Raw genomic sequence first — 19,131 nt, forward strand, 5'->3', positions numbered from 1 at the left:
GCGTGTGTCTGCGTTGGAACGCGGGCCAGCACGTGTCAGGGCGGCCGTGTCGGTGTGCGCCCCCGCGCGCGCGCGTGTGCGTGCGTTCACGTGTGAGTGTGTGTGCATGTGTGTGCGTGTGTGCGCCGGACGCCGCTCCCCCGCCCTGCCTGTCCCTCCCCGCGCCCCTCCTCCCGCCCGCGCCGCCCGCCCGCTCCCTCTCCCCGGAGTGCGCCGCTTCCAAACTTTGTCTAAACTTTCACTTTCACAGCGCGGCGGCTGCGGCGGCGGCAGCGGGCGAGGGTGGCCAGCCGAGCGGCGGCGGCATGGAGTAGACGCGCGGCGGCTGCAGCGGCGGCGGCGGCGACGGCGGCGGCGGACGCGAGAGGCAGTGGCGAGAGCTGCGGCGGCGGCAGCCGGGATTCGGCGGGGCCTAGCCTGCGAGCGGCGAGCGCGGAGAGGCGCCGGGCCGAGCGCGGGGCCGTGGGCCGGGCGGGCGCAGCGCGGCGGAGGCCGGAGCAGCCGAGCCGGAGCTCGAGCCCGAGCGCGGCCGCCGCCTGCCGGGCCTCCCCTCGCCGCGGCCAGCCGCCGCGCTCCCGCCCGGACGCCCAGCTATGTACTCCCCGTACTGCCTCACCCAGGTACCGGCCGCCGCCCCCGCGCGACCGGGGGAGGGGAGCGGGCGCGGGAGGCCGGCCGGCGGCGCGGGCGGGCGGAGGGGGCACGCGGCGGTCAGAGGGAGTGAGCCCGCTGGCCGCCGAGGGGTGCAAGCTGTGCGGCGGGGAGTCCAGGGACGCGTGGGGCCGTCACCGTGTGAGTGCTACCCTGGCCACCCGGTGGACTCCTGGTGGGGAATCCGGGGGTGGCTAGCTGCGTCGTGGCGCTGCCCCTGGAGCGCAGGCGGGAATGAGATTGCGAGTGTGTGTGTGTGTGTGTGTGTGTGTGTGTGTGTGTGTGTGTGTGTGTGTGTGTGTGTCCGCGCGCGCGCGCGCGCGCGCTCGCCTGGGGTGCGGTGGACAGTGAGACTCTGGCCGACCAGTGGGTGACTGTAGCGAGCACCAGGGCAGCGTGGCCGCTGGCAGTGTTTGCGAGGTGACAGAGTGGCAGGAAGGTGGTCCCGAGGACACATAGGGGACATTGGGTCCCGCGGTACTCCTCGGGGCGGGCGCAGCGGTTCCTGAGAGTGGCAGTCGCCGGCGTGAGTGGCGGCGACCCTTATGTGCTGCCGGGGTGCCTAGGGCGGGCTGAGCCGCGCGGGCGTCTCCCCAAAGTCTTTGTTCAGGCCTCACATGGGAGCGGGGCTAAGAAAATGGCGGGGCTCCCAAATTTCCGAGGGGCAGGGGAGGGGTGAGAGGGGCCGGCGCGCTGCCAGCCCGGGCCGCGCCGCTCCGACCCCGGACATTGCAGTTGCGGGACCCAACAAACTTTTCTCGACGCAAACTTTCTGGCCACAGCGACCCGGGCTGCTGCAGAGTCGACCCGTCAGGCCTGGGGAATCCTGTCCTGCCACCCGGAGGCAGGAGGGGCGTGAGGCAGCTGTGGACATTGCGAATCCTGCTGCGGACACGCTGTGGGGTCAGCCGCGGGCACAACAGCGCCGACCTTGGTGCTCCGTTAGAGCTGTCCCGCCTCCAGCGAAGTTCCCTGCACAGCACGCTGCAGCGACAAAGACCAGAAGGATGCCTGTTCTTCCACCCCACTCTCTGTGGGCCATGGTCTGAGATTCTTAGAGGGCGTAGGAGCTGCCCAGAATCCCACAGTGGCCCTGGCAGTGCTACCTGCAGGGATAGGCCACAGTTGGTAACACAGTCTTGGTAAAGGGGACACCTGGGGCTTGCTTAGCCCTGCATGACAACCAGGCCTGCATGGGGGGTTCTCTGCTGCAGGCCCTGATTGTTCCCCTTCCCAGCCTGAACCCTGCCACCCATGTGCCAAGTGTGTCCACAGCTTAGAATGGGAGTCCACGTGGTGGATACAGCTGCTATTCAGATTGGGGTGTGCTTGGAGCATGCAGGTGGTCGAAGGGCAAGAGGATTTGTCCATTGTGTGTCAGCTGTGTCCACACTACTTTCTCATATACACAGGTGTATGTGTGTACAAGTCAGTCTAAAGTCTGCATGTGGCCTCTGTGGGTCAGTTGTGGGCAGGCCTGTGTGGCATGGCTGTGCGTGTGGCCCAGGGAGTGGATTTTCCTGTAGAAAGTGTCCTCATTGATACACAGGCACGTGGACATATTGTTGTATGTATGGAGGTGTGAGCAGGCACTATGACCCCATATTTGTGCCTCCAGCTCCATGACCATGTTGGACCTCTGTACGATGACCCTGTCTACTGGGCTGGCTCTGAGCTATGGCTATCTTTGAGGCCACGTTTGGCTGGTGTGCGTGGCCAGTGTTTGGGGCCCTAGATCCCATGATCTAGGTGCCCCTTGCCCACCAAGCTATCATACCAAGCACTCCAGACATCTGGGCCTGCTCCCCGTGGCATGAGTGGAACACCTGACCTTCGGATTTCACAGCACCCTGGGAGAGAAAATGCCAGCCAGTATACTGGTGACAAGACTAGGAAGAGGGTGGAGTGGCCCCCAGACCAAGATGATGGCTGCAGAGCTTGGCTCTGTGATATCTCAGAAGGGAGTAAGGGCTCAGGTAGATGTGAGCTGCAGTTCCGGGCTACAACAGTTCAAATGTGCCAGGGTGGCTGCGGAGGGGAGTGGGCACAGTCTTGCCAGACTGCCAGCCCTGCATGGTGGGCAGGGAAACACCTCAGCTCTGGGCAGGTGGTTGCTGTCAGGTGGTCAGCAGGGTCTTTCTTGCCGCTTCCCAATAGCCACATCTCTGGTTTTACAAATCTTTCTCCTATAGCTTGCCCGGCTGGTCTCTTTTTCTGACAACCTCTTTCATTCGCTGTCTCTTTCTCTGTCTCTGTTTCTCTCTATTTCTGGCTTGGTTTTGACCCTTTTCTGTCTCTCTTTTTCTGTCTCTGTGCTCCTATGTATCTCTGACTATCCCTGTCTCTGACTCTGGCTCTGGCCCCATATCTGCTCCCCCCTCCCCTGGCGTCTCAGACTCTCTCTCTCTGGCCCACTGCTCTCTCTCCTTTTTCTTTTTTTCAAACCAGAATTGGCTTCGATTTTAAAGTCAATAAATGATTGAGCAGGAATGAGCTTGGAGCAGCAGGGCCCTGGCCGGGGAAAGGCACTGTGGGTGAGGGGGAAGAGCAAGGGGGGTGGAATCTCCTTCTAGAAAAAGTGTGGAGATCCAGGGCGTCTGGGCCGGGTGGCTACTGGAGCCTCTCAAGCCCACTGCAGCCACAGGCCTGAGTCCCAGGCCGGGGAAGTGGGGTGGGGTAGACAGATGGAGACTCCCTTCAACAAACAGATACATTACTGGGATATGGACACATGGACATACCAGCACCACTGCTCACAGGAATGTCCAGACACATGACCATCGATGGACCCACGGATCTATGGCACAGTAAACCATGGAATTGTGTTCATCTACTACAACATACACACCTTAACATACGTGCAGCCCTTGAGAAGGGACACGTGCGTTGATGTTGGCTCAGAGACACAGTAATACCTCCCAGACATGAGGCCATTGACACACATAGGGACATAGGAAACCATGGACCTGAGTTCACCACCACCCTAACACACACATCAATGCACACACACCCTTTGAGACAGACTAAAATGTCAACTTAGGCTTATGGAGAAAGCGACACCTCCTAGACTCAAGATGCCGTCAATACACACTTGGACACAGGCAGACTCAAATGTGGGTTCACTCACACATATGTGCACACAGACCCAAGGACAGATAGATGGATGCACATATTCCTTCATACAGAGATGCAGTGCTGTTGGTTTGTCCAGGTGTGTACATGGACCCTTTCTCTCTCTCTCTCTTTTTTTTTTTTATTGAGACAGAGTTTCATTTTGTTACCCTTGGTAGAGTGCCATAGCATCATAGCTCACAGCAACCTCCAACTCTTGGGCTAAAGAGGTTCTCTTGCCTCAGTCTCACGAGTAGCTGGGCTACAGGCACCTGCCATAACACCCCACTATTTTTTTTTTTAGCAGGTCCTGGGCTGGGTTTGAACCCACCAGCCCCGGAGCATGTGGCCGGCACTCTAACCATTGAACTATGGGCACCCTGTGGACACTTTCTCAAACATACGTACATATATACACACATATGTGCATGCACAAATGCGTGTTCCCTCCTCAGTGACACACAAACATGCAGCATTTGGTAAAACACACACAGACATACATAGGCATGCACGCAGATACACTCACCCTTAGACACACTTCTACCCATGTTGACCCTGCCACGTAAACAGTAGAATGTTTGTGTGCTCTTTTCTCTGCACAGTCTCCTACCTAAACTCCTTCCAGGGAGCCAGGCTCCTCCCAGATGCCTGCTTTCTTCTGGGTCACTGTGGTCATCCCTCTGTCCCTGCACCAGCCTGGTGCTCCCTTTTAATGGTGCATTTTCTCTCCAGCTCTGGCTCTGCCCACCTCATGCCCACTGCTGGGCTGGGGGTTGTGTGGGCATAAGCCAGGATTGGATAGGCCACAGTTGGGGCTGGATTGGGACTTCAGGAGATGTCTTGATGCCAGGCCAGGCTGAGCTCGGAGCCCACGGCTCTGCTGGGGACTGGAATGTTTTGGGTAGCCTTTAGGGCTCCCAGACAGAGGCTGTTCAAGCTGAGGTCAAGGGCGAGGATTTGCCATAAGACAGTGCTGGGTTTGAGCTGTGGCTGTGCCTCTTCTAATCCTGTGGCTCACAGCACAGGATTTTCCTGGTCTGTAAAATGGGCACCACTGGTGTCTATCTCTTGGGCTGTGATTTCAGAATAGTATCTGGTATAACGTATAATGCGTATATGAGAAATGGTAGTTATTGTAATTTTGGTTATCATCCTCCTGGACTGTCCCAGCTGAGAGAAGGATGCTTCTGAGGAGTAGAAATTCAAGTGGACTGCCTGGAGGAGGCAGCAAGAGGAGAATCTGGAAGGATGTGGGCTAGCTAATGGCTTGGCTCCTTTCCCTTGGGTGGGGTCTTGTAGGCCAAGCAGATGGTGGCAGGGCTTCCAGGTAGGGATAGATGATGATGGAATGGGGTAGGATGGGGTGGGAGGGGAGAGACAAGGCCTGTACTGTCCCATAGGACCAGGTATCCTTCTTGGGGTCTCTGAGTCCTGGTACATCAGTATGTGTGCATATGTGTATCCAAATGTGAGTGGGGCAGAACCTGGAGACTGGCTGTGTGTTGATGGTGACTTCAGAGATAGATGTTCCTAAAGCGTCAGAGCTGTTTCTGCATCTGTGCCTGCCTTGTCACCTGGATATACCCGGGGGACAGGATGCACATGTGGGTCCCTGTGTGGGCACTGGGCTGGATGGATCAAGGGGTATTGTGGGTGGGTGCAGGAGCTGGGTGTGCAGTCGTGGCCCCATGGCTGCCAGTGAAATCTCCTGGTAATCAGTCTTAATACCAGCCTCCACATGTGCCCATAGAGATCCTATCCCCTGCTCGTAAAGCTTGAATTTAGGGTCTAGCTTCTTCCTCTAGCTGGACCAAAGAAGGCAGGGGAGGCTAGGTAACTGCCCTGTTCTCCAACACAGTGCTGAGGATGGGTCATCTGTCTACCTTGCTCCTGGCTGGGGTTGGGAAAAGAGGAAATGTCTTCACTTTCCTGCCCTCAAAGCCCTGTATGTGGGGGCAGAGGGCAGGGGCACAGCTGTGAGCAGCTATCTGGGTTCTCCTAAATTCACCCATGCATTAATTGTTGTGTCAGGCCTCAGAGCCACCATACCCCTGCAGGTATCTGTGTGGCCATATGTCTGCATGGATCCCTTTCTACACGTCTCCATGTTGTCCGGCACCAGGTACTACCTGTGTGTGACTCCATGGGTCGTCAGCACTCTGTCTCTTGTGTATTTGGTGGCAGGGGCGCTGGGGAGTGTGTCACCATGCATGTCACTATGTCTGATGCCATCTTTTGTGTTGTGGCACTGTTGTGGCACATCACTGTGTGCATCAATGGGTTTCGGCATACCTGTCACTATCTTTGTCTCTGTACTTTGTATCTGGGGTGACAGTGTCCCTGTGATGTGCACATCACATCTGTGGCAGTGGGTTCGTGTCTGTACGTCACTACAAGGAACATATTGGTGAGATTCACATGTGTTGGCCTTTCTGTGTCAACCTGTGTCTGTGTATGTGTTAGTGCACGTATGTGTCTCTGGGTGTTACCCTTCGCCAGATCATTGTGTGTCCTGGGCTTGTCCTGGTCACTATAATTGTGTGTCTTACCCCACGGGGCCTTCTCCATGGCACCATGTACAATGCCCACTACGGCAGCCAGGCGAGTGGCTGGGAGCAGGCTGGCCTCTTCATCCCTGCCCACGAGGTCGAGTGGCCACTGTGGCCTTGCCTGGGGGCTCCGCCTGTGCCCCTGGCCTGGGGTGGACAGAAGCCTGTTGTGCGGCAGCAAGGTGCGGGTGTGTGTGTTTGGGCTGCCCACAGGCCCCCCTCTGTCTGCCTGGTGGGCATTGATCTTGGCTTCTGCCTGTGTCCGTTCTAGCTTGGCCAGCTGGGTGTCTGGCTGTCTCTGTGGGCCTCAGCACACTGTCCCCACTGCGTCTACAGTCAGGCCTGCCCTGGGTCCCACACCCCTGAGCCACCCACTGTCCCTCCAAGCCTCTGAGGGCACCAATTTGGAAACTGAGGCCCCCCCGCTTTCTTTCCCCCTTTCTCTCTCTCTCTCTCTTCTCCCTCTCTCCTCCCCTCCTCCCGCTCTCTTTCTCCCTCTCTCTCTCCTCCTGCCAAACGCATCTTGGCTCTGTCTGAATATCTCTCCTCCTCAATTTTTGGCTCCAGCTCTGGGCGCGTTCACTAAAGGAAGAAGGGCTAGCTCCCCACCCCCATCCCCTTTCTTGCTGTCTCCCCCTTTCCGAGGAGCCCCTCTGAGGGAGGGAGTGGCCTCGTGCGGGGGCCTGACCCCCACAAGATGGCTTGGCCAGGGGGGCACAGGGCCAGTGGGCAAGGGGACAGTGTGGACAGGGCCTGGTGGCCAGAGGGGGGCAGTGGGCAGGGTGACCATGCTGCCCACTGGGCAGGCAGACGGGTAGGGAGGGGTCAGGGGCATGGAGCTGGGGTGTCTGGCTTCTGGTTGGGCTGGCAGGCCTCTGTGAGGCGCAGCTGTGCCCAGAACTCTGAGTTGCGTTTGCCACCACTACCAATGTGGCTGCGCCAGCCGGGAAGGGGAGGCGGGCAGCGGGCACTGCGGCGCTGTGCAGCCAATCAGAAGCCGGGGAGCTCTTCCCCCACTGGGCCCCACCCTGAGGGAGCTGGGGTGGTGGCCAGCACAGGCAGGGGGCAGTACCCATCACCACTGCAGAGGACCCTGCCCCCTCAACCAAAGCTTGGTGCCAGCCTTCCTGGCACAGATGGGACAAGAGCGGGGGTCTGTCTGTCCCCACCTGACTCTGCAGGAGCCAGGCTGGAGGAAGGGGTGGCAAAGAGGTGCACCTGACCTCCCCCTCACCACCCACATGCCTTTTAGTCCACAGCAGGCAGGAGCTGAGGGCTGGGGCCAGGGGCCAAAGCATCCAGGTGGTTCGGTCCAAATATCAGCTTCAGTCAAATCATCTGGGGGGTGGGGGGTTTATTCCTGGTCCATCTCACACAAAGTCACATGCTCTCACTGGCATATGCGGGCACAAAGAATCACACTGGCACACTGCACCTCCCTCAACAAGACACAAGCGTCCCCACACAAAGAAGCCTGCCCTCATACACAGACACCTAGGGGGTCTTGGCCACACCTGAAGACATCGATGCAGCATTACACATGCATAACGCAGACACATGGCACACACACAATCTCACGGTCACCTGCTGTGAAACGCATAGCATAAACACAAGCACTACTACCACCATCAAAAGCACAGGAGTATGTGGAACCCACAGACACTTTGAAAAACACGGCACATACACTGGATAATAGGTCAGACACCCAAAAGTCTCACATGAGCACCCATACCCTCACACATACCACCAGACGCCGGGAACACACATGAGCACATGTGTGCAACACACTCTCAGACACACAGATATGCCTTAACCCAGTGCTGCCAAGAGTGATGTTGCTCACTGGGGCAGGTCAGAGGTGGGGGTTGGCCAGAGATGCCGGTCAGTACCCTGCAATGCATAGGACCCCCTCTGCCTGCCACAGAGAATGATTCAGTAGTCCAAATGTCAGTAGTGCCCAGGATGGGGCTGGACATAATGGCTCATGCCTGTAATCCCAGTGCTTTAGGAAGCCAAGGGAGGAGGATTGTCTGAGGCTAAGTTTGAGACCAGCTTGGGCAACATAATAAGACCCTGTCTCTACAAAAAAATTTTAAAAATTAGCTGAGTCTGCTAGCATACCTGCAGTCCCAGCCATTAGGGAGGCTGAGGTAGAAGGATTGCTTGAATCCAGGAATTGAAGATTGCAGTGAACTATGATGACACCACTGTACCCCAGCAGGAGAGACAGAGGGAGACCCTGTCTCTTAAGAAAAACAAAAAACTAGTGGAAACCTTGTCCCACATATTCTGACGCACTGTAACACACATGAGCATAGCTAACCCTTCACACCCATCATACACACACACACATTATCACACTCAGACAAGAGGCAGCTGACCCAGTGTCACACACAGTTTCATTCACCAGGACCTAGGCATTGTCACGTGTGCCGCTCTTCCCCCCAAAACCCAGGGATAAGTGTCGTGTCATGAACAGAGTCCTGTGTTACCCTAGCACATAGGGACAAGAGTCACACCCACACATGCATGCACACCTGTGCCACACCTGGCCATGGTTTGAAATGGTGCCTGAGACCTGCCTGCCAACCCTGCTGGCTGTCTTTGAGCAGCAGCGATAATCACTGTAACCTGTCCAGATAGAATTGGGAGCCCCAAATCTCTGTCCTGGTCTGTTGATGCCTAGAGTGCAGATAAGCCTAGGATGCTCCATGCCCACCCCTGGCCAGGACACCCCTGGATGCAATGGCTAAGGGACCCCACCATCCTGCTCCTGGCAGCCATGAAGACAAGGGATGGTGATGAAGTTAAACTCTGAGACTCATATCCTCTGTGGGGCTGTCTCACTAGTCCTTTGGCCTTTAACTCCCCATTTCTGACTCTGGACGAAGATCAGAAAGAGAGAAGAAAGAAGGTCAGCAGAACAGTAGAGGGAGATGGGAGAATAGTAAAATGAACATTTGTCCTTAAAATCATAGTGATGGCTAATGGATAACAGGCATTTGCTGTCCTGCCCTCTGCAAAGTGCCTTCCCAGCTCTTGTGTCCTTGTGTTCCTGAGGCAGGAGCTGATAGGAGAGTGGAGCCTTTGGAGCCAGCTTCTTGTGTTCGAATCCTGACTCTGTCACTTGCTAGCTGTGTGACTTTGGGCAAGTCACTTAACCTCTCTGGGACTCAATTTCTGCATCTAGGAAGCGAGATTGTGATTCTGAGGAGCTGATTCACAGGAAGTGCTTTAAAACTGTGCTTGATTTGAAGTGCTTGATTTTATAGACCAAAAACCTACACCCAGAGAAGGCGTAGTCAGTGCTAAGGACGAGGGCTAGGTGGAGCCTGACCCCCTTCTATGATCACCACCATCCTAAATCCTGCCGATGGGACAGAATCGCAGCTCGTTCTCTGGACTTTTCCAAATTTCAGAGCTGGCCTGCTCACCCCCCTGCCTCCACATCCGCATTTGAAGCATGACCCAGCTGTCAGCCCAACACTCTGACCTTTGGATCTTCTGTCTGGGGCTCAGAATAAGGGTGAATGGTGGTCTTATCCCCGCTATACCCCCAGTGGCCAGGCTTCATGCCCTTACTCCAGGAGGGCTGGATGTCCTCTCCCACACTTTTCTGGGCACCCAGCCGGAGCCCACATGCTGGGGGTGCAGCCAGGGGCCTGTGCATTCCTTCAACAAATATTTACCAAGCACCTCATGGGTGCCAGGCCCTGTTTTAGGCCCTGGGGGCTCAGCATGGAGCAAAACTAGCAAAGGTGCCAGCCCCTGTGGGAAGGCAGGCACCGAATCTGATAAACAAGGGAGTGTCCAGTCCCTAAGACAGCACTAGGTGCTGTGGAGGAAAGACAGCAGGCAGGGTTCTGGGAGTTCTGGGCAGCTGCAGTTTGAGCAGAGGTGGTCAGGGAATCCTCATGGTGAGGTGCTGATATTCGGTGGTGCCCTGCTACAGCTCAAGTGCAGCCTGTGTGCTCCATTTCCTCTCAAAAGGGAAGTCTAGAGGTCAAGGATGGGGGGTTAGCATGGTCTTGCCCACCATTTGCCAGAATGCATGGCCTGTTGTTGCTGCATCCCGAGGTTGTCCATTATCCATACTTGTGGATATGCCGTATGGTGCCCGCCCAAGACCTGAGGACAAGATGGCTGAGGCTTTTCCTGTAGCAAAACCAGGTCTTGACGGGCAATGGGCATTCTCAATCCTGCTGCTCTGAGCTGGGGGATGGGATGGGGGCAGCTGGTGGCCCAGAGTGGCATTTCCACCTGGGCCCCTCGAATTAGCTCCCCCAGGGCGGGCCCAGTTTATTTTTACCCCAGCCTGTCACCCTGGCAGTACCAGGCTGCACCATCTTTACAGGGTCTTGGGGACCTGCCCACAGCTTGGGGGGGACCTGGCTTTGCCTGCTGTGTCCCTGAACTCCCACCAGGATCAGACTCTCTCTGCCCCCAAAGCTCCAGGCTCCTGGCTCCAGGGCTCTGGGCCAGGGGACTGGTGGGGTCGGCACCTCAGGCTGGCAACTATCGTGCCCAGCCTGGTGGCATTTGGTTTGGCGCCTTGCCTTCCCGCCACCCCCACCCCATGCCCGGGCAGAGCTGAGCGGCTGCTGCTGCCAATCTCCATTTTGAAGCTTGGGGTGGGGGTGGAGTCTCCGGGCCCCCTGCCTGTCTCATGCCACCTAAGGCTCATCCCCCATGCCCAAGTCCTGAAAGGGCCCAGCCTGTGTGCATTTCCTGACGCTGCCCCTTTGCAACCCAGAGCTCAGTGAGGATGCCTACCTGCCTGCCTGGCTTCCATTTTCCCCACTTGCTCCCTCCCTGCCTCCCTCTCTTGCTTGCTTGCCTATAATGGCTCACCATTTTTGGCATCTCCTCCCCCCCCCCCCGCCCTTATAGGCGCCATTCTCACTTCCAAACCTGCTGCTATCACTGGCTCTCAGGCCTTCTTCGCTGTCTGGGATTGGGACCTGGAAATGGGAGTTTGGGTGGGTACTGGGTATGTGGGCATTAGGGCCTTTCTTGGTGCTTGTGTATGTTTCTGGGGCTGGGGGCACAAGCTCTAAGCCAGCCCTGTTCAACCTGGCTCTTTTCGTTTTGCCTCAAGGTTGGCAGGGCTAGAATGCAGCAAAACTGGCCACCCTACTATTTCTGACTAACCGTGGGGACTGGAGTTGGCCTGTAGGCCACCAGGAAACCAGGGTGGGCATCTGTGCCCAAGCCCAGGCCCTGGATTGGCAAAAGCAAGGCTTCATCCAGTGGGGATCCCTGAACTTCCTCCCCAAGTTTCCCTCCTAGGGTTCCAAGACTCCTGCGTCCCCTTTCCAGAGCTGGGGTGAGGGAGCCAAGCCCTACTACGTAGGGCGCTTGTGCCCCCAGAGGGGCAAGGGACTTCGGAGGAACCGGTTTACTGCCCTCCCCCCCCACCAAGCCTACTGCCCGCGCCTCTCTCGGCACTAAACAAAGTTTGCTAAGTAACTTCAAATGTTATTTGAGGACGGCCTGGCCTCAACCCAAGGCGGCCCTGTGGAAACTTGTTTTTCGCTGCCGAGGCTGCAAGTATCAAAGACACACTTTCGGGGGGGTGGGAGGGGTGCTTTGATGCCTCTCCCCTATCTGTGGTAGGGGCTGGCCCTGAATGGACACACAGACACACAGAGAAGACCCACATAGGCCTGCATCAGTGGAGGGACACACACATCATGCTGTGGCCTGCATACCAGAGGCAGCTGCAGGATGTCCATGGGCACAGCATCCACAACACATGCGACACACACGTATCGGCACGCCATGGAGGCGGGTGGGGTGTCACAGGGTGTTGCCCCCAACCCATGAGCCCTGGGATTCTTCTAGCTTGTGAGGTTTTACCATGTTAGAGAAAGCACACGACTCTCAGGCTTGGGATCCTGTAGGGCTCGAGGTGATGCTTGGATAGATCCTTCCAGCCTCAGTTTTCCCCTAACCATAGAGGGAAGCTGTGGGCCTGGATGGTGTAGGAAGTGGAATCCCACACTGGTTAGGACACCTGGTTTGGAATTGTCCAGATGCTTTTTGGCTAAGCCTGGGGTTTCTTATCCTTTGGAAGGGTTGCCTCCCTGAAAGTGGTCTCTGAGCATAGGGCCTGGTGTACAAGCAATGCCACTAAGTGCTGGTGGGCATTTCCCCTATAAACCTGGTATGTGTCCACCCTGACTAGAGGTCCCAGGCAGATCTGGGCCCGTGCTGACTTTTGTCTCTCACTCCCTCTCTCTTTCCTCTTTCGCTTCTCTCTGTTTTTCTCAGTTTCTTCCCCCTTTCTCCCAGATTTTCTTGATCTTTCCCCAAACCCCTCTTCCTTCTCCGGATCTCTACCAGCCCTGCCCTAGCCTAGAGCTCAGGGAAAGTGTGGGAAACAGGACAGGTGTGCATTCCTTGCTGAAGCCAGCCAGGCCTGAGATCCCTCACACCCTGAGCTCCCTGATGACTTTTCTAGGAGCCCCTAAACCCCAGAAAGAAGCTGGGGGCCCTTAAGCTGACACAGTATGTGCACAACAGGCTCTGTGACAGGGTCCTCTAACCTGTCACCTCTAAGCTTTGCAAACAAGCAGGGACTAATGAACTCACTGGAAACACCAAGGCCCGAGGGGACATTAGAGAGCCTCCCCATCCTATCAGCCAGACCCCAACGGAGGTAGGTTTGTGGGGGTCCCCCATCCCAGTCCCACACACTGCCTCATCTCCACTCACAGTCATCGCCCGCAACACCCCGCCACCCGCAGTCTGTCGCGCAGTGACAGCCTGTCACAAGCACCGCCGCACACCGGCACAATCTGTCGTCCACGCACAGTCTAACACACAACCTGTCACACACACGCACACACACACAGAGCAGCACAGTCGCACACACAGCCAGCCTCACGCGATCACACCAAGCGTCACAGCTTGTCACAGCCATAGATTCCTCACAATAAAAATAACAGCTACCGGCTCCAGAGCAATTATGCCTGGGCAGCGGGTGGGTGGAGAGTGGGGGCTGGGGTGGGCATACGTGACCTCCTGTGACCTTCCCAATGAGAGGCGGGTATGAGTAACCTGTTTTACAGATGAGGAAACAAAGGCCGTAAGATCAAGTCCCAAGGTCATGGGGCTGGAAGCAGAATGGTCAGGAATTATTCAGCCAGGTCCTCAGGGGCAAGCAAGGCTTTAACAGGTCATTCCACCTTTTCAACCTGCTCCCGTCCACCTCAGGCTCCTCCTTCTAGTCATTTCCCTGGGAATGCCCTTCCCATTCCCCAAGTGGGCATAATTGAAGTTTGAAGCAGCCAGGCCAAGACACAGGAAAGGGCCTGCCAGCCCTGCTGATTATAGGTGCTCAAATCATTTGCTCTTGGGTGGGGAAAATCAAGCCATAATCCACCATCTGAGGGGTGACTACATGCGCAGTGGGCACCAGGTTTGAGTGTCTGCTGCGTGGGTAGTGATGGTCGTGAAGGCTGGGGATGGCTAATGGTGGCAGCAGCCCATGGTCCTACAAGTGATTTGGTGTGGTAGGATGAGGCCAGGGGTCCTGGGAGGCAGAGAAGAGAAGACTTAGGACTTGTGCTACTGTCCCTGTCCTGTCTACATGGGTAGAATGGTTGCTATGGGCTCTGGGGCTTCCAGACCCAGGCCAGGCCCCAGTGTGGTGGGGAGGGGGGCAACCTTATTCCCCCAGGGCCCTTTGTGTTCCAGGGAGCTTCCTCCTCTACAGCTAGCCTCCTCTTGCATTCTCCTTCTTTGTCCCCCACCACCTGCTCCCTGGGGCTTTCCCCTTAGTTGCCTGGGCTAAAACCAACAGGTCTCCAACAACAACCCGCCTTGGACCCCCATGCAGGCCCCTCCCCCATGGTCCACACAGGGGCCAGATCCAGGCAATGGTGGCCACTCCTAAGTTGCTTGCAAACACAAGCACACACCCCTGCCCTGCAGTTCCAATGGGGACCCTGGCAAGCACATGCCATGCCCATCTCTGACACCCCAGAAGGACATTCACACTCCTGCACTGTCGCTCTACACCGGCTCTAGGTCCTGAGCACGGTGTTGTCCAGTGGTGTCCCTGAACCAGGGATCCCAAACACTGAAAGCTTATATGCACTTCCAGTCCTGACACCCCAACAAGACTGTCCAGCACATAAACATGCTCCTATTTGGGACCTGATGGGGGTCTCCAACACGTGCATCTATTCCTCTGCTCTGCTGAATGGGGATTCTCAGTACACCTACTGCCCAGCGCCTTCATGGGGGGCGGGTCCCAGGCTCCAGCAGGTCCCTGAGCCTGCGGGAGCATCTGGTGCCCACGCACGTGCCTCCAGGCCCACGCGGACACACACCTCCCCAGCCTGCGCATGAGAGTTTCACGTGAGCCACACACCTGCCAGGCGGCCCAGGGCACCTGGCTCCAGAACCAAATTCAGGTTGTTGGGGGAGGGGGTTGGGAAAGGAGGCCTAATTCCCATTTCTCCAGAAACACCTGCCTCCCCAAATGTCCCTGGGGCACAGGTGAGATCTCTCGAACTGCTGCTGTCCAGTGGTGCCCCTGCATGTGATATAATTAAATTCAAAATTTGTACCTTTGTATATACTTTTATATGTAAGAACTGTTTCCCCCCCTTTCTTCTCGGTCCACGTTTGTACGTTTCACCACCCCCACTAGGCTTCAGTCCCAAACCTGCAAAAACCATTTCGACAGGCAGGGAAGTGGGGCGAGGAAGCAGCAGCCCTCCCACTCTCCCCTGTGGACATCCCACGTTCTTAAAGACAAGGGACCCCTTTCCCAAAAGGACTGGACAGACTACATTGCCTGTCGCCAAAAGCCCAATCACCCGCAGCCCCCAAAACACAAGAAACACAACTGCGACGGGGGTGGGTGCCGGCGGGCGGTAGCGGCGGCGGCGGCGGCGGCGGCAGCGGCACGGCGAGACGTTGCTTTTTGGTGTGTGTTTGCTGTTGCTGCTTAAATTAACCCTGAGTGACGGCCACAGTTCTTCACAAAGAGGCCATTTAATGCCCCCCCCCACACACACCTCAGGCAAAACTTCCACTTGTCCTGAATCCAGCTTGGCCGCTGGGGCCGCGTGTGTGCTACTAGCCCTTCTGGCCTTCCCTTCAGATGCGCCCCTGGCTAGGAGATGAGCTCACTGCCTCCCTGCGCATGCTGGCTACTGTGGTCCATGAGTAGCCAGTGTGGGTGGGTTTTGGAGGGGTGGGAGAAGTCTTAAAATAGAAGTGCATGGCTGAGCAGAAGTAGGGGGGTGTCCCAAGACCCCCCAGACACCTACTACCCAACCATAGCGCTTTGAGAAGAAAGACTCTCCATCCTCTCTCCTCCAGGTCCCCCACGGGAGGAGCTCATCTAGCTCTTAAATCTGCCTGAACCCGACCTCCTCCCCCAGGCCCCATGTGTACCATGTAGGTGGATATTCTAGCAGAGACAACCCCTTGGGTTAGCCCCTGGGTGGGCTTCTTTCATTGTAGCCTGGCATTTCCCAGATCTGCTGAAACTCTGGGGTAGGAGTGGGGCTTGTGTGGGTGTGAGTGAGTGAAGAGGCCTCCCTTGGTCCCAGGCACTAGGTAGGTTGTGTGCTTTCCACGCCAGAAAAACTGGATGCTGACCGTCAACAGTCAACATCACTTGCACTGTGCACTGCAGGGGTGGGAGGAGAAGTCCAAAACCCTGGAGCAATAGGGGCCAGGAGCCTTGAGGGGGTTGTGTGCAAAGGCCAACCTGAGGTGCTTGGGACATTCCTGGTAGGAAAAGGAGGGAAGTGGTGCTTCAAGGGCACAGAGGTGGGAAGGGCCTGTGGTGCTCACCCAGGTGGCTCCAGAACCCCTCTATGTGTTGAGTGGGAAATTCTCAGTACATAGACAGGTGAGGAGAAAACTAGAAGCCTAGGTGAAGCCTTGGACCCTTTGTGCTGCCAGAGGTCCCCAAATGATCCCTCCTGGCCACAGTAGATCCTTTTCTGTGTGGGTCTCAGGAGTGTCCTGGCTCTGCTTTGCACAGGAAGGCCTTACTCCTCACAGCAGCCCCCCCCCCCAAAGTGACCCCATGCCTATATTGGGGTTTTCATTCAAGGTAGTGGGCCTTTTGCAGCTTCAAAGACTGCTGTCAGAAGGGGAACAGATGTTGGCATTTTTGCCTCAAGTTTGGTTTGGCCCCAGACGCGGGGCTCAGGGCCACCTTTGCCTCAGTTTCCCTCCTGGTACACCTGTCCTAACAGCCAACAGAGGATAATGCATGAGAGATCTTTGTATATGAGTGTGATGTTGATGATTGCTGTTATTCTTTGGCTTTTTGAGAGAGTTTGGGGTTTACTGCCCCCTAAATCCACATACAGTTTTAGGGCAGTACTCCACTTTGAAAAGGGTCTCTTCTCCATGATGCCACCTTTAGGCCTCAGGTCTTGAGTTGGAGGCTGGGCATCTACCCCCAAGCTGCCTCCTGTTTAGGACTAGGGAGCAGGGAAATTTACCAGGGGAGATTTTTGTTTGTTTCTTGGGTTGGCAGAGTTTTGGGGTGTTTGGCCTCCATCAAGCAGGGGTAGAAATGTAACTAAGTGGCAGAAAATGGGTTTCCCTTTCCCTCTCTTCTGCCTTCAGGCCGCAGGAGTTGCTGCAGCCTCTAAAAATCTTTTCAAAATTTACCCCAGGTCCTTCATGATCAACACTGCTCTTGGGGCTGACTTTTTGAATTTAGGGCATTAAGTCCTCCTTACCATTGCTACGAGCCCTTTTGCCCCGCACTTCCTGGAGGGGAGGATAAAAATGTGTGTGTGTGGGGGTAAATCCCTGCACCGCAAACCAGCAGGCCGATTTAACCTGTCAGAGGAGGAAGCTGGTGTCAGGCTGAAGTCCTCCAAGCCCCCTCTGGAGCCAGAGCAGCACGCAGCACTCAGACATAAAATGCCCAGGGGCCTCCAGACCCTTCGGAAGCAGGTCGGTCATAAACCCGACTTCTCATCACCTGAATTACTTAAAATGTGCTCTGATTGTGTTAGGTTCTTTTCCTTTTCCACTTGCACACGGCTCAGCCTGCCCCAGCTGCACCCGGATTCGGGGGGAGGAGGATGACCTGGGGCGGTGGCTGACCCTATGCTTTGCATGCCCCCTGCACCCAGGCGTGGCCCATTCCAGCATCACTCCCCTCCCCAAGCTCCCAGACCACTCTTAGCTCCATTTTTTCCCTTACAATTCGGGTCTTTTCCTTCTTTTCTAAAAACATTTTTTTAATTTAAAAGAGTTTTATTACTTAAAAATATAAAGCTGTGAGACGTGGCTGAACTGTAGAAATAGGCTGTTAAAAAGGGAAAGAAAAATACATACCGGTGACGCTCCCCAGAGCTTGCTAGCCTCTCCTGCTCTCAGCCTAAGTTGCAGTCCCTGGATTCCCTAGTAGACCTCGGCAAGGGGCATCTGGGATCTGTGCTGCAGAAAAGACACTATGGAAATGCAAGGAATTATTATGATTTTAATAAAATTGTCTTATTTTGGAGCCCTCTTCTGCGCTGCCTCTGTCGTCGGAGCCCGGGTTTGCCACAGCAAAGTATGTAATCAGAGAAAAATACCAGTGTAGTTGAGGGTTAGAATATATCACTGGCTAATGTGTGTGGTTAAAAAATAATAATGCTAAGCATTGGAATAATTAAAGAGTGAGAAATAACTTGTCTCTCTTCTCTCCTCTCCACTCGCATTGTCTTGTTTAAGGACAAAAGCACGCTTTTCGGCAGAGCTGGTTAGTTTTAATGCGAGCTTTTTTTCCTCACCCGCCGCTCTCTCTCCGCTCCGGTCGGATTCGCAAATCCCCTAACTGGCACAAGCCGGGAAACTTGCGGCTGCCGTTCCTCTTCCCGAGTTGGAGACAACCAACCCGCTCCTCTTCCCTCCCCCGCCTCTGGGCCCTGACCCACTGCCTGGTTTGCTCTAGAGCCCGTTCAAAAAAGAAAGAAAAGAAGAAAGAAGCCGGGCTCTGGTACCCCATGCCAGCCGAGGGCGTGTTTCTCTGGCTGCTCGGGTGGTGGGAGAGTCAAACCCGGGTGTGAGGAAGCAGCCTCACCTCTTACTCTGGTACCTGCTCTCCCCACAATAGGATCAAATATTTCTAAAGATCGCCTGCTCAGACAGATCAGATTTCTTGGATCCCTTGTCATATTGTAAATTTAGCTGAACAGTTCTTTCTTCCTAGCGCATATGCACTTGGAAAAGAAAATGCGGTTGTGGAGAGCCCGCGTTGGTAGCCCCTTGCTGTTGGTAGGGGAGAGAGCTGCCCACCTGGGCTGGGCCTGGCATCCAGCCCCAGGGCAGTGCCTGTGCCACTGCCCACATGTCCTGGGTTTGGGGCAGAAGAGCAGGGTCCAGGCCCATTAGCTGGGGATGGCCTGGAAAGAGGTAGGAATTGGGGAAGGGACTCTTTATCGATGCTGCAGAGGTTTGCTCTGGGCTGTTGGTAGGAGAAGTGGCTGCTACAGGCCTTCCCCCCAGGTGTAGGTGTACCACCTGGATGGAAAAGTGGCTTCTGAACTGTTCAGGAAAGACCTTTCTGCCCGTGAGAAAGGAAAAAGAAAAGTGGCAAGAAATGAGGGTATGGGCTTCTGCCCAGTGGCTGTGCAGTGCCTTGGAATTGCAAAGGGAATTATTTGCTTCAGGTGTTTTTAATTAAATGTGTTTCTCTTTTATTTTCCTCTTATTTCGTGCTTAGACTTTTCAGTGATCCCTTGCATTCGTCTTTTTACATAAGCAGAAACTTTTTCCCCCTCCTTGGAGAGATATTGTGGGAGGTATTTTGCCTTTAGTGCTTTCTCTTTCCTGCTTTTTT

At 55.7% G+C, this 19,131-nt stretch overlaps 1 protein-coding gene across 2 annotated transcripts in view; it reads left to right on the top strand.

Moving 5' to 3' along the window:
* Positions 1-224: 224 nt before the first annotated feature.
* Positions 225-19,131, top strand: part of NFIX (nuclear factor I X) — a 101,921-nt gene continuing 83,014 nt past the window's right edge. Inside the window, exon 1 of one of the 2 annotated variants that reach the window (XM_053582241.1) lies at positions 225-620. In XM_053582241.1, coding sequence (XP_053438216.1) covers positions 594-620 — 27 coding nt within the window. In that variant the 5' untranslated portion in view covers positions 225-593. Of the gene's footprint in view, positions 621-768; positions 793-19,131 lie in introns of those variants that run through there. The other variant, XM_053582244.1, reaches the window with a different exon arrangement.

Source organism: Nycticebus coucang, chromosome 3, assembly GCF_027406575.1.
Source record: "Nycticebus coucang isolate mNycCou1 chromosome 3, mNycCou1.pri, whole genome shotgun sequence".
Lineage (NCBI taxonomy): Eukaryota > Metazoa > Chordata > Mammalia > Primates > Lorisidae > Nycticebus > Nycticebus coucang.